The sequence below is a fragment of the Lutzomyia longipalpis genome, chromosome 3 (assembly GCF_024334085.1).
Source record: "Lutzomyia longipalpis isolate SR_M1_2022 chromosome 3, ASM2433408v1".
Classification (NCBI taxonomy): Eukaryota; Metazoa; Arthropoda; class Insecta; order Diptera; family Psychodidae; genus Lutzomyia; species Lutzomyia longipalpis.
In genome coordinates this window covers 9,503,228-9,519,648 of record NC_074709.1, presented here as the reverse complement: position 1 = coordinate 9,519,648, position 16,421 = coordinate 9,503,228, and the positions used below count along the sequence as shown (strand labels likewise).

General features: G+C 38.5%; 1 protein-coding gene across 7 annotated transcripts in view; it reads right to left on the bottom strand.

Annotated features, from left to right (window-relative positions):
• Positions 1-696: 696 nt before the first annotated feature.
• Positions 697-16,421, bottom strand: part of LOC129791778 (pre-mRNA-processing-splicing factor 8) — a 32,550-nt gene continuing 16,825 nt past the window's right edge. The window contains exons 8-9 of one of the 7 annotated variants that reach the window (XM_055830216.1): positions 15,710-16,345; positions 697-15,320 (exon numbers count right to left, since the gene is read on the bottom strand). In XM_055830216.1, the coding sequence (XP_055686191.1) occupies positions 15,749-16,345 (597 nt within the window). In that variant the 3' untranslated portion in view covers positions 697-15,320; positions 15,710-15,748. Of the gene's footprint in view, positions 16,346-16,421 lie in introns of all 7 variants that reach the window. The other 6 variants (XM_055830217.1, XM_055830219.1, XM_055830218.1 and 3 more) reach the window with 6 other exon arrangements.

The following is a 16,421-nucleotide window of genomic DNA, read 5'->3' as shown; positions in this document are numbered from 1 at the left end:
GCAATAATAAATTATGTAAAATTGTAACTAAAAAAGTCGTTTCAATTGGCAATTTTGCATCGATTCGACGCAATTTTTTTTCAGTGACGATTTTCTCAATTAAATATTTAGTAATTCGGTGTAGGAATGCTTGAAGGAGATTGAGAATTAGTGAAACTTTCGATCCTTGTTCAATAAACTGATTAATAATTAATTATTGAGCATATTTTATCAACTGGTACTTATTACCAATTTGATCCTCCGCGTTGTGCCAAATGTTGGGTCCTCCAAGTGTTAAGAAAAACTCCAAGAAAATGACAACATTAAAATTATGCAAATTCAAACAATTTTCCCAAGAGACCCCCCTTAAAGCTGAAAGGTTTCTTGTAGCAGAAACTCCAAAACGGCTGAACCGATCATGATGAAATTCGGTATGGAGGTAGAGGGGGCAGATAGGAATAGAATAGTTTGTTTTATCGCCGATTTTCCCTAAAAAAAATAGCGATGGCTCTTTTGAATGAGTAGCTAGAAGAAAGAATCACATGACAAATAGCCAAAAATTTTCGAAAATAAAACAAAATTAAATTATGTTCATAACTCATTTGTCTTTTATTTTAAAATCAATTTATTTTTCCATGAATTACCTAAACTTCAAACTTACCTCTCAGACAAAATATTTTACAAAGAGAAACATTAAGAACAAATCCAAAGATAATATTTTATTAAAATCACAATTTATTTCATTTCTATCCTTAACTTTATACATTAAATTATAATTTTGTTTATAATTTTGAAAGACTTCCTTCAAAATGAAACTATAACATAAAAACGCACTGCTTTTTGCGATTCTTCTGTGTTTTCTATGTGAATTGAGAATGATTAACCTTTTGCATCCAGGCTTTACGAAAGGTCATTATTTGATTATTTATTTTATTTTATTTTATTTTTGTTTAAACATAAACAGAAAAAGAAATAAAAAAAAATATATCAAAATTTCCCGACAATTCCCCACTTTTCCCAATTTCCACACCCACTCCAAAATTTCCCGGCGTAAGCCACTTCCAAAATTAGCTTAGTAAGCGCATTTAAAAATTGTATAAAAGTCGATGAGCTACCAATAAATAATCAGAAATAAATCTGAACTATACAGCTGCGGACAACTCCGCAGGTAAATAGAATTATTGACTTTTTTTGCAAGTAGGTGTAATCTTGGGCGGCCAGAAAGCGCCCGAGTTACCCTACCAACAACAATTATCATTTGCGGCGCCTTGCGCCATTGGATAATTGTAATTTCCTCTCTATGATTCCCAACAACAGGATACATCGTTGTTCAATTCTATTAAATTTATTAAAGGTCACGAAAGTGGTGGTTCCTCCTTCCATTACCGCACTAAAAACCATGCTCAATGTATTCAAAAAAGGAAATCCAAATGTTAGTGGCTGATCCTACATTTTTATCCCCAGGACCGATAGATCTGATTCTGGGTTCTGAGGTTTACGCAAATATCCTAAAAGCAGGGATCAAAAAATCAAATAATATTACTGCTCAAAACACACAATTTGGATGGTTAATGTCAGGAGCGCACCCCAGCTAACCACAAGAGCACAAAGTGACAAGCCTAATCACTATGGCTGAACTTGATGAGAAATTAACAGAATTCTGGGAAATGGATGAAACACCGGAAGAACAAGCTAATGAACACCCCTGTGAAGAACATTTCGCAAGAACTCACGCCAGAAAGCGCCCGAGCTACCCTGCCATCACCAGTTGCTATCTGCGGCGCCTTGCGCTACTGAGATACTGGATTTCCTCTCTATGATTTTCTAACAGGTTACAACTCTGTACAAATGGTTCTACCTACAACTCTGTACACCAAAGTACAAGCCTGTTCTTATCCTTATGATACAGCGCTACAGATTTAGTCAAATGGAGATTACAGGAATCTTTAAGTCGGCCTGCATCCTATCGCTGGCCGGCACCGGACTGGCAGCGTTCGTTTGGTGGTTCAAGGCCTCTAGGAAACTCGATGTGCCCCCTTTTGAGCTAATTGATTATTTCTCATCTGCGAAGTATACAACTTTCCTGCAAATGATTTAAACTTTTGAGGCTCTCACTGCAAAGCCTAAGTCCACAGACACCTGGATGTTCTCCCGTCTGCTCAGGGATGAAGCCTGGGCGAATTTTACCATACCGCGGATACCTTTCCCGGTAGCAATTTGACGCACCATCCCTAAGGGAAATCGTCAAATACAAGATAGACGCCTGCACCTATGCTGTGGCCCTGAAGTTCTTAGTCGATGAAGCTCTGGTGCACACAGCAAATCCACTCGGACGCTTCAAAGAACTTCAACAAAAGGTCAAAGAAACACGCATTACCCGCCAGGCTAATGTAGCGGAAGAACCTGTTGGGAATGAGCCCCTAGAGTAAGCCACTGACAATTATAATAATAGACTTTTTTATGCCGAATTGTACGACGAATTCGAATTAAGCTTTTCTGATAAAGCAAGAATAAGAGAAAACTCGGAAAGAAAAAATTCCGCCACCTATTTTTTTTGTGAGTGGAGTGAAAACATATGAAAGCCTATATGGCTTATTATTGAATAAAATCGCTGATGGTGATTTTGAAGTTAAATTCAAAAATCATAAGAAGGAGTTACTTAAAATAGCAGGTAGTGGTAAAAACAGAGGAATCAAGTTCACAAAGATTGCGTATGAAGTTGCAGACAAACTATTTAAGAGAAAACTCCTAACTAAATTTTCTTGGACTGGCAGAGGTAACAAGTACAATTTCTCTAAATTAAAAAATACGTTTAACTTGTTTTTTACGGTCATCAGTTATGCAGATAACACATTTACGAAAATGGACTGCAAAAACTTTTTTGTTAACAAACTGCTTAAACACTCTGTTGCTCGATTTAATGAACAAAGGCGCAAGAAGAACATGTTAACAAGTTCTGTTGCTGTTTACCAAACTAGAACGTTATTATGTTATTAATAAATAGACAGAAAAGTCAAAGTTATTATGTGTTAGCTGGGCAGCAGGGCCCGTATTATGTAATTCTCCGAGTGCTGGGTGGCCCATAAGAACTATACATACAGCCACCCAGCAGAAACAATTTGATTACAAATTATAATCTATTTTAGAAGAAAAGATTCTGTGGTAATTAAAACTACTACTAGTTTTGAGAATACTCGACTATATATAAGATGCAACGCGACTATAGACAGCAGCGCAATGCCCGCAGAATGGCTGAATTTAACAATCAGCAAGCAGACCGTTCTGGAAGATGGAGTGACATGGTTGAAGCGGAACACCGCGGCCGATCCATCTTAGAGGCTTTGCCCCCTCTCCCTCCGCGGGAGAATGCCCTCCCTCCACGAGGTAGAGGAAGACCTCGCCCTGGAAGACGGAACACCGCAGATAATATAACACTTTTTGGTCCGATTTCCAACTCGAAGTCAAAATTTAACAAAAGAAGCCCTTAAATTGATATAGAACTTTCGGCTGGAGTTTAATTCCACTAGAACTAGTGGTAGAATCCCTCAATAAACACTGAGGTATACTCTTGAAATCTCTTGCCGAACACCGTGCGTGGCAGATTTACGAATATATGATAAAGCCTGCTCTAAAGCCATTAGTTTCCCGCGGCGACGTGGGAAAATACCCAGCGGTACAAACAATAGCCTATCAGACAGCTGACATAATGGCAATTACTGAAGCAATCTTTAGTGAAATGCGACGCAGATTGATTGCTGTAATGGACCCAAGGTTTGTCTTTAATTCGTGGACAGGGCCAATGCCTTCATGGTGTGGGTGGTTTATCAACAACGGTCCGGTGACGCCGAAAAGGTAAATTCTCAACTCAACGAGTTGAATATGTAGAAACGACCATATTATTTAATATTTGGAAAGATATCATGAAATATAGAATTTGTTCGAAGAACATGTTAAGTTTTCCTTTTTTTATCTTTAGTGCAATAAAATTGCAATACCTAATTATATCTTGTGCAATAAAAATTGCAATACCTTTGTCTCTAAATAACTAAAGTTCCTGCGTGGATTATTCATGACTGTTTCAAGATCTTGAGGAAGAAAATAGATTTTGGAAAGGAAGTCGACGAAGAGGGTAACGTCCACGAGTGTAATCCAAAACGTGGTCTTCGCAGACTTAAGAAACTGGAATCCTATTTCATCAATACGACGATCAGGAACACCGACGGACGTAGATTTAGGAAAGACCATGGAGTGCCATCAGGTAGTATGTTCACCAACATAATTGACACTATGATAAACTTCCTCATAACAAGAACAATGTGTAAAGTGTCACAACTCCGCAACCCAACGTTTGACGTGTATTTTGGTGATGATGCAATATTCGCTTTCCCTTCAACTGCTATCATAAATATGGATGACTATTGCAGTATTGCCAAGGATTTCTTTGGAATGGAGATCAACAGACAGAAGTCATACTACACGAACCTGATTGGTAATATACATTTCCTGGGTTATTATAACAACTTGGGAGATCCAGCCAAAACGGATGAGGATCTTTTTGCATCACTCATCTTTCCACAACGCTTCAACGATGATTGGTCCTACGTTGTTAGCAGAACGCTTGGCTGTTTGCTTGCCAGTGGTGGCGGAAATCCGAACCTCTTTATGGCAGCTAGGGGAGTTTTTAATCTCGCAAAACTTAAAGAAGGAGCAATTGACGAAGGAATCCGGATGATTCAGGAAAACCCCCGCATGAAGAGGCACGATGAGTTTTATTGCCCCTTTGGGGAGAAACGAGTAGCTGACGATTAAGGAGAAATTCAATACATCTCTGGTAAGCATCATCTAAGCGCTGGTTATTATGTGTTAGCTGGGCAGCAGGGCCCGTAATATGTGTAACTGGGTGGCCCATAAGAACTATACATACAGCCACCCAGCAGAAACAATTTGATTACAAATTATAATCTATTTTAGAAGAAAAGATTCAATCTTCCATTTAAAAGCCCAAAAACCTTTTTACAATATCTAACAGATATTCAAAAAAAAAAAAGATGCCACATTTAGCGACAACAATATTTCCATTGACTTCAGGAGATTTATAAATAAAAGAATCAAAATTGCGAAAATGCATGCATGTGGCGAATTCGCGTTATGCCCCCAATTCCCCAAAAATACTGAGTCAATAAATAATTTAATGCTTCTTCCTTCTCTAATTTTCCCCATAATCTTATGGAGATCTTTGAAAGGTGAATATCATGAAGGATTATTCCCATTGGAGAATAATAAGCCTTGGACCCCGGTCAGTAATAGACACCATCAATGCACACAGTATCCACATAGCAAATCTGAGATGAAATGGATTACAAATTTGTTTGAAACTCGAGTAGCCACAGATAAAGTTCCACATGTAGTCAAGGGATGGTTCTGCCATAGTTTAGAACTACAATCTTGTTGTGACTACAAATGGTACGGGGAAAGAGAGATGACTCACCAAGCAACAGAATTGTTACCTGACATGAGTGATTGTCTCCACGAAATAAAAAAGAAAAAAGTCGGGATCTATATGGACAAAACTTATCCTTAATTTGAATGTCATTGGAACAGCAAAACAATCTTGAACAAGAATCGCGTAATTCTCATTGAGCATAATGTTAAATATGATCCCTACCTCAATTTGTGGATTGACCCTTCTTTCAAAAATCAAAAATGTCGATCATCTCCCTGTATCACCGTGAATCCATCTGTGGTTTGGATTCCAGATAGTGAGGAGAGAAAAGATTGTGTTTTCCATCTTATTAAAGCAGGAATGTTCAACATATCCCATTATCTTGATGAAAATGTACCCCGCGTAATTCGCGGTTTAAACTGTTATTTTTTTTTCTTTTTCTCTTCCTTTTTTATTTCTATTTCTTCTTTTGATGTCAAGTGACCGTACGTCACTATATCTTCGAGGAAGAACGGTGAAAGTTGAAAATAAAACAAAAAATGATAATAGAAGTGAAAGGAAAACTAGTGAAACTAGTGAAAAAGTAGCGGATAACAGTGAAGCACGAGTACAAGTGGATAACAGTGAAGAATCCGCAGTGGAAATAAGTGAAGAAGACATTTTTTGTAAAAGTGGAAAAAACGCCGCAGTCACCAGAACGCCACTGTCTGGAACGATGAGATGTTCAACGAAGAAGTCAGTGAGTACTGTCCCCCCCTTGTTAAACAAGCTCCAGCAAGTCTAAGGGCCCATGCTCTCAACTTCTTGAAGTTTTACGCCGAGGCGCAAATGAGTCCACCAGATATAATCAGCACCTACTTTGGACTCATGGCCGGCATGGAATACCTTGGTGAGTCTCTGTTCCATCAGAGTCTGTTTAATTCCTCAGCCCAGGCGACAGAAGTGGTTCCCATGAATGCGGTTCCAGATCCGGTCCTTACCAACTGGACGTTCTACACGTCATCAACAGCTGCGGAACTTCAAGCCGCAGTAACTACCGCTCGGATCGATGGTATAGAAGTATCCATCACCGCAGTCCATGCAGAAAAGTGGTACACTACTCTAAAAGGTCTGATTTCTAATGAGACCAGTTCAAAACACAAGGAAGCCATCTTTTATGTGGGGTACCTGGCGATGGTCTGTACTCGACTGGTGATAAAGTCACCATCCCAAGTTTCGGAGTATATCAGCAATAACGTGTATGCCCGCTCAACTAATTAAATTCGTTATTTTGAATAGGATTCAAGGGAAAGCAAAAACGCGTCTAAGAGACCTTTCGCGTATTACGGACATTAATAATCTTGAAACGGAATTATACGCGAAGTGTGGGATAAAAGAAACTTTTGATAGTCTCCATATGAAGTGGTTCATCATGAGACACTGGGATCACTCGAAAATTCACACAAACATTTAGGGAATTATTTAAGAACATATGTATCACCTAATGGATTAACCATCCAGATTCCAATCCAAGCTGTTGTGCCACCCTCAACTCCTGCTCTGAAGACACTGCTCAATGTCTTCAAGAAAGGTAACCCAAAATACAAACCGGTACTCTGATACTTATGATCCAGGGGTACCGGTTCAGCCAAATAGAGATATCCGGAATATTCAAATCCGCATGTATCCTGTCCCTGGCAGGTAAAGGCCTTGCCGCCTTCCTGTGGTGGTTCAAGGCATCAAGGAAATTGGATCTTCCACCAGCTGAGTTGATAGATTACTTCTCGTCAGCAAAATACACGACATTCCTCCAGATGATCGTGACTTTCGAAGCCCTAACACTAAAGCCCAAAGGGACAAACATTTCATTCATACGCGGAGTTTAAAACAGGCATCCTCATGTCCTTAAATACAGCTAGAGGATGCGATTCTGGGGTTACAGAAGGTCGCTATTATCAAGGGGGGATTCCGCAACAAAATTATCCCTCAATCTAGCATATGGACATACACAAAAATATTGCAATAAAGAAGCAACTGCTGTGAATCATTAAATCGCAAATTGCACTAAATTTCTTTTTTACCAGTCAGATAATATAACACTTTTTGGTCCGATTTCCAACTCGAAGTCAAAATTTAACAAAAAAAGCCATTATATTGATATAGAACTTTCGGCTGGTGATTAATTCCACTAGAACTAGTGGTAGAATGTTCGAGACAAGAGTCGCGACTGATTAAATTCCTCATGTAGTCAAGGGATGGTTCTGCCATAGTGTAGAACTTCAATCTACTTGTGATTACAAGTGGTATGGAGGAAAGGACATGACTCACCAAGCAACGGAATTGTTGCCTGACATGAGTATTTGTCTAAAAGAGATAGAAGGGAAAAGGCTGGGGACATACATGGAAAAAACATACCGTCCATTTGAGTGTTCCTGGAACAGCAAGACCGTATTAAACAAAAACCGTATTATCCTGATTGAGCATAATATAAAATATGATCCTTATCTCAACTTATGGATAGATCCTTCCTTCAAAAACCAAAAGTGTCGAGCTGCCCCCTGCATCACAGTCAACCCCTCTGTCATTTGTATTTCTGAGAGTGAGGAACAAAAAGACTGTGCTTTCCAAACTATCAAGGCAGGAATGTCTAATGTATCACATTATTTGGATATTGATTATCCCCCTATCCAAGAACTGAAATTTTATTCTAAACATGTGGGATTTTTGACTTTTAAAAATTCCTGCAAGATATCATTCTGTGGGATATTGGGAATTAGATTTTACAATGGGTTCTGGGTTGAAATTCTATCATCTTTACGGATTTTAAATGGACATCCCGAACTACCAGATTGTGAAGACAAAGTCTTAATCTCCTCTTATTCCCCTTTAATTTTGCATAAGGAGCTTGCTGGGTTTTATGATCTGTTATGGTTTACACAATGTACACGAACTTGGGATCGGTTCCTAGATGGAACCAAGGTGACCCCTACGGACATTAGTTTCCCGCGGCGACGTGGGAAAATACCCAGCGGTACAGACCATCGCGTACCAAACAGCTGATATCATGGCAATTACGGAACCAATCTTCAGTGAAATGCGACGCAGATTGATTGCTGTAATGGACCCAAAATTTGTCTTTAATCAGTGGACAGGGCCAATGCCTACAAGGTGTGGGTGGTTTATCAACAACGGTCCGGTGACCCGGAAAAGATAAATTCTCAACTCAACGAGTTGAATATGTAGAAACGACCATATTATTTAATATTTGGAAAGATATCATGAAATATAAAATTCCTAATGCTAGATTAGTCAGATAATGTAGCACTTTTTGGTTCGATTTCCAACTAAAAGTCAAAACTATAATAAAAAAGAAGCCATTAAAAATCCCCTACGCTATTAAAAACCATGTATCCCTCTAGAGATAAGCTAGGGTATAAAAGGAGATTTAGTCTCGAATAGTTTTTAGTTTTGTGGAGAACACCAAACAAAGTAAGTGTTTTCATCAAAAATCATATTTGAAGACCAAAGTTTGTACAGGACTCATAGAAGATAGAATCATCCTGATTCATTCTTTTATAGTGCAAAAATAACTGTTGCACCCCAAAATGAGGTTTGCTCAAGAATATCACAGAAGATAGGATTAATCCATTCTTTTGTGATCCTTGACAAAATTTCGTTTCCCAAAAAAGGTGAGTTATAACAGCTATGGTTGAGGGTGATTCGAAATAAAATCATAGACGAAGCAAACGAGGTTCTTGATACCAATGGGCGTTTTAAAAGATTCAAAGTAGCGTAGTGCGGAGTGATTCACTTACTGTGTATGATGGCCGAACTCGGAAAGAAAGATGATCACAAAAAGAGATCTCAGAAAAATAAATGGAAGAAAGTTACTGTATACAGTATTGAAAGTTTTGATGCTCTGCTAGTCATCAAGACTGCAGGCCATCTGCTTGAGAATGGGACTTCGGCCCCGGATAATATTCTATTTACGCAATGGCGTAAACATAATGAATTTCCATCCATTGAAATTTCCACCCTTGAATAGGATTCTGTCAAAAATCATCAAAATATCAAGATAATATAACACTTTTTGGTCCGATTTCCAACTAAAAGTTAAAATTTAATAAAGAGAAGCCCCTAATACTATATAGAACTCTCGTTTGCTTCTAAATTCCACTAAAACTAGTGGTAAAATCCCTCAAAAAATTAGGGATTATAATATAAGTCCTCAATAAACACTGAGGTATAATCTTAAAGCCTCAACAGTGAGGTAAATTCTCAACTCAACGAGTTGAATGCATGGCAACGCCATTATGTAATATTAAAATTTTAGAAATATTTCATGTGTAGTGATCGAGAACGCAATTCATGCTTTCTTCGGGGATGCTGGGTTAGTCACGGAGACCATGATAATTATCGCTGTTCTCATTTTATTGGTGATAATCGGCAAAAAGGCGTGGAACACACTATCACCAAGGCGATAACAGCGGATTTGAAAAAGGACAGTTTTAAGAACAGTACACACGAGTCACAGCGCAGAGGCCCACCCCCTCACCAGCTTCAGTGGCTACGGCCATTGATCCATCCTCATTGTTTGAGGGTCGTCTGACTGGAAGTAGGGTCGTGGTTGAGGCACAAAGTCATAATTTTGACTTTTCAGGATATTTGCTCCTGATGCACGCTCTCTACGACGTAATGACGGACACTGACGTCCGCATTAGGAGATCGTTGCCATACTGTGCCTTCCAACACTATTGTGTTGAGCTACTGAATGGAGTCAGATAATATAACACTTTTTGGTCCGATTTCCAACAATATCAAATTGTTGTAAATAAAAAAAAAAGATTTCAGCATTTGAATCTAATATAAGTAAGATTTTTATGTAAGAAAATTTAGTTATAGGTATCCTGAATTCAGAACAATAAACACTATTGGAGTAAACTTCTAATATTCCTTCCTTCTTCGAATATTAGCACAATGTCTATACTGACAAACAAGCAGGATATTAAGCCAACCAAGCGAGTCATACAGCTACTTCAACTAGCTGAGGTCTTCTCAATCCACGTGTATCAGTGCAAACTATCTGTAACAAACTGTAATAATTAGATTTTAAAGAGTTTTTTCGGAATATTCCGACTTTAAAAGGTGAATCAAAAATTGTTAGCTTATTTTTCTCCTTAGCTGACATTGCTTACAATAAATATTTTATTGAGGGGCGGAGAGATGTCGAATTTATTAGTTATCTCGCCCTAAAGATAAGCCCCGAGGTATTCGCGAGGGTGCAAGGAACGACCTATGATACGTATTATGAATTTAAGGCGGCATTGCTAAATGTCGTCTTCCCTGATCTCACGATTAATGAAGCTGTGGTGTAGTGGAAAGTAAAGGAAAACCGATGCGTCAGCTCAGGCTGGAAGAATGTTGGCGCATCGCTAATTATTGTAAATGAAAGAAATGATCAGAATAAAATCGATCGTTGAGAGTGAACCATCTCTTTTAATTAACCTCCTCAGTCAAACATATCGCATGGCGATCCTGCCTGCGATCGTGGTTAAAGTGTTAAAAGAGTGAGATAGTTAAAGTGAAAAACAAAAAAAAAAGTATTTTTAATATCTCAAAAAATGGGGAACACTAACGTGAAAACGGAGATAGTAAATCAACAAAATATCAATACAGTGGGCCAGTCAAACATATCGCAAAGCAATAATCGCAATTCAAAATTTAACATCAGGTAGTTCTTCTCAACCCTTTGATCTTGTATGAGCGGGTCACCTAGGGCATTATTATGCAATTTAGAGTCCATTGGGAGCGTATAACTACGAACGACTAAAAGAAGATACTTCCCCTTAGTCACATCAGTCAGATAATATAACACTTTTTGGTCCGATTTCCAACAATATCAAATTGTTGTAAATAAAAAAAAAGGAAATAAAGAAATAGTGTATGAATAATCAATGCTATTTTTCACACAAATAAAATGTTCAAGACTGAACATACATTTATACAGTCTAGCCTAGAGTAGGCTAGAATACATTATAATTACACGCGCAGGAGTAAATAGAAGGCTGAATTTTTTGCATTCCTTTAATCCTGCGCGTAAAATATACTGTAGAACTACTTCTACGTTTTGCAAAAATGCAAAAAAAAAATCCGAATAAGAACTTCGTACAACGTAGGATCATCCCTTCATAAGATTCCATTTAAATCATCTAAAATTGTCTCTCAATACATTTTCTAGATACTTGTATGTATACTGGTGCCCAGCTCGGGCTGGTTTTCTTATCAACCGTTTTCTTGTAGAAAACGAATTGCCAAAGTCGCTTCACGGCTATTGGCCTTCTCATTTGACTCCGCCCGTACCCAAAATTTCATACACCGACTTTCTCCTAAGCGGTGTATTTAGATCTAGTAATACTATTTAAAAATAGTATTTAAATAATAAAAGTGTAAAAAAATATAATAAATAAAAAAAAATTAATAATTTACATTGTCATATGCATAGTGTTTTTGCCTCTAAAATGGGGAACACTAATGTCAAAAATGAAATAATAAATCAGCAAAACTTTAACACCATAGGATTAGTGTTAATCATTCTAGTAGTGTTCTATATACATATATAATAGAGCTAGGAAAGACAGACAAAAGGCGAGACAGGAGCTCCGCCTAGAAACATTAAGAAGAGTAACATCGGTCCCAGTGGACGTGTAGGGGACAGAAAAGTGAAAGAAAATTTTGCAAATGTCAACCCTTAACACAAAGAAAAAAAAACAACAACGGAACTAAAATAAAAAAAAAGAAAAAAACCTAAGTGAAATTTAAAAAGATTCAAAGTAGCGTAGTACGGAGTAGTTCACATCCTGCGCGCAATGTCGGAACCAGGAAAGAAGTCCGAACACAAGAAGAGGTCTCAAAAGACCAAGTGGAAGAAGGTCACTATTTATAGTGTCGAAAGCTTCGATGCCTTGCTTGTTGTCAAAACTGCTGGGCATTTACTAGACAATGGAGTACCTGCTCCGGAGAATGTGCTGTTCACACAATGGCGCCAGATTAGCGAGATGTCATCCATTTGGTATGACAGGATTATAACAGTTTACGGCACAGGAGAAATCCTGGCTCTTGCCGACTCCAACATAAGGTTGGAGATAGCTCAGATTAATGGAGTGCCTCTCATTGTCGATTCAGACTTTGGGCGTGCCCGTGAGGAAGTCATCATGGATCGTTGGAAAATGGACGATTCAGGGCGAAGGATATACATAGGTCACATGACCCTGAAGGCCAAGTTAGGGTCGGGGATTGTTCAACAGAGCGTGAATGCTCTTTTCTCAGGTATGGAGATTAAGCCTAAGCCTCTTAGGTCAGGAACACAAAATTCGACAAAAATCAGACAGACAAAATTCGAGAACTTAAACAAAATTTTGATACATTTTTCGAAAAAGCAATATTAACTGCTAATGGACTCACAAGAGTGGAAGCGGCATTAAATTCAAAACCAATTTCTCCATTGTCAAGCAAACCTGACGATTTATCAACCTTGTCACCAGCGACGTTTTACAGTCTCAAGCCTCTCTTGGCTCCACCCGAGCAAGAGATGACAGAAACAAATCCCATATACGAATATGGAAGAGACGTAAATTGAATTTATTTACTGATACCACAGTAAACATAATGAAAAGCAATTTCAGCAGTTTAGACAACTGGATTGGATCAACTGCTGTATAGGATCTACGAGAAGAGAATTTAAACACAATAAATCCTTTTATAATACTTCGGGGTAAGTCAGCAATAAAAATTAATAAAATCCACAATATTAGCCAAAATAGGCTGCAATATTAAAATTGCCCCGATAAACCAAGATGCCTCTTGTGTCATTCACAGACGTGTACAACACACTCCCAACATGTGCAAACCCCACACCAATTTATCAGAGCTAGACAGGTACAGGAACAAATCTCAGATCCAGCAGTACCACTGCCTGACATCAATGTTCACTTGTGATACGTACTGCTTCCACAGGGCATCATGCATGTTCTACACCTGGTGGGTGAACCAAGTAGGGCCTATAGAGACTGTGTTCATCAGAACAGAGACTCTATGGTCCCTTTTTGTTGAGTTCAAAATTGGCAACATAGTCAGGACTGTGCCACTGAATTTAAACACTCCATTCACAATGAATGATCCTGACAACACATTTAGTTACACGAGACGAGAAGAACGTGTTCAGTGGATAAACAAAAATATCTTCCCTGAAGTCGGCATTCGAACCTAAATATAAGCGGGATTTTGATGTAACAGAACTAGTTGTACCCGATATACAGAAGGAAATACACCTATTGAGAAACGAATCCCGTGTTATTATTTGGCGCCAATGAAATACCTGTTGCACTGACATTTTAATTTTGAGACCAAAGCTATCGAAGGAATGACTGTCCCGTACTTTTGCGGCAAGTTCTTTTGCACTGATAATCTGCGTATCGGGGTGATCCCTTTGACATCATGCGCCCAATGCCCAATCAGTCAGATAATATAACACTTTTTGGTCCGATTTCCAACAATATCAAATTGTTGTAAATAAAAAAAAGGAAATGAAGAAATAGTGTATGAATAATCAATGCTATTTTTCACACAAATAAAATGTTCATGACTGAACATACGTTTATACAGTCTAGCCTAGAGTAGGCTAGAATACATTATAATTACACGCGCAGGAGTAAATAGAAGGCTGATTTTTTGCATTCCTTCAATCCTGCGCCTAAAATATACTGTAGAACTACTTCTACATTTTGCAAAAATGCAAAAAAAAATCCGAATAAGAACTTCGTACAACGTAGGAACATCCCTTCATAAAAGATTCAATTTAAATCATCTAAAATTGTAGATGCAAAATTGGAAGGTGGTAATGTCTTGCATTCTGCTGGTGATGATCTCTATATGCCTGATACCAGCTGCTGTAGCATGTGACGAAACATCATATATACATGCAGATTCATTGGTCTGTGGAAATGGCAGGTGCAGACCTGACAGCACCACTGCATTCAACCTAATGACCGGCATGGTTGTCTGCTTCAAACTCAGCACAGGCAAGACGATTGAAATCAAATTGAAAAGATCAGAAAAGATTGGCAGATATCAGCCACTCTACCATACATCAAGGTATGAGGTCTCAGTTGGTTAAGTCATGAGCTGTAAGTGGGCTGGAGATTGTAAAGAAGATATGTGCATTGCACAAGCTGAAAGGCTACACTAAAGCTGACTTCGACAAGTTGCACAGCGGTGATGCAGTGAGTTATGAAGAGATCAGAGCTCTATTTGCCACCCACATGCCGGACTTTGTCAATGAGGCATTTGATGCTACTACCAGCTATATATGCCTTGAGTTTTGCTCAAAAATGATCTTTGAAGTTGGACCAGCAGCCAGACAAGTCAAGCCTACCGGCAATGATAAAGTCTGGGTCTTTACTGTGGACATAACAGAAGAAGGCAAACAGCCTGGAATTGCAGTTGAAGAGTCTGCAACTCTTGCAAAGAACAATCGAGGCTTCGTTCTAGGGACACATTACATCAAAGTGTCCACATTTAATAGCAGACAAGCCAGCAATACATTCAAGCATACTCATGCACACATTGACCTGTCTGTCAAAACTGCAAGCTTGCTTGCTGTTGACATTTTCTGCCGAGTGATCAAAACTCACACAGCTATTTTTCACACAAATAAAATGTTCATGACTGAACATACGTTTATACAGTCTAGCCTAGAGTAGGCTAGAATACATTATAATTACACGCGCAGGAGTAAATAGAAGGCTCAAACTTTGCATTCGTTTAATCATGCGCCTCAAATATACTGTAGAACTACTTCTACATTTTGCAAAAATGCAAAAAAAAAATCCGAATAAGAACTTCGTACAACGTAGGAACATCCCTTCATAAAAGATTCAATTTAAATCATCTAAAATTGTCTCTCAATACATTTTCTTTTTAGCTTTAAAAACTCCTAGGGGCTATATTCTCTAAGAGTGAAAAAACTCTCGTGATAAACTCCCGAAGGCTTTTTGCAGGGAAATAGTGAGGAAAACTTCACGTGAGCATAATCCCGTAAGATTTTCTCTGTTTTCACGTTTTTTTTAGAGTGCTAAAGCCTTCAGGAGTTTATCATGGGAGTTTTTCGCTCTTAGAGAATTCATGCCCAGGACATTAATCATCTCTCAATTCACATAAAACACAGAAGAAACAAAAAAAATTCTGGCGTTCTTACAAAAATTCCCAAGAGATTAAATAAGAAAAATAAATGAAAAATATTCAAAATTCTACCTTACAAATCACTTGATGTTCCGTTTGTTTGTTTGTTTTTTAGGAGAAGAGATCCTCCCGATCGGCTCCAATACCATCAGTTCCATCCTCGAGATTTGAGAAGAGAAGAAAATGCGATGGGCGATGAATTTCATGGTAGAACTCCTTTGGATTTGACAATTGCAACTCATACTTCATATTTGCATCGTGTCGCACACCCATAAAATTGTAATTCCAACTTCCCTGTGCTGGTACCATGAAGAAGCCCAAGAATTTATTTGACAGCAACATCTGGACGCGTTCGTAGTGACTTGGGAGGTAACCTTTGGGATTGTTACCCTTATCTGTATTCTTGGCACCCCATTCAAAGCCAGACGGGGTGAGTTTGTACGCTGTGAGTGAGCACGAACCCGGTGTGAAGGAGCACGTAATGATGATTGTCTTCTCACCGTCCCACGTTGGATTCTCCGACATCACCTTTGCGTGCGTTGTAATGTCCTGCGGTGAAAGCTGCGGCAATTCATTTGGTTGCGTATGAATCCACCCAAGGGGCTCCATATCGCGCAAATACTGATGCGATGGCAATTGATTGGGCAAATTTATCGTCTGATGCGTACCCCATTGTGGTGGCATGACAATACACCGAATCTCCTTCACCTGATTCATCATTAAACAAAAATAAATTAAATTAATAAAATATAAATTTAAAAAAAAATGTAACAAAGTCACTCAC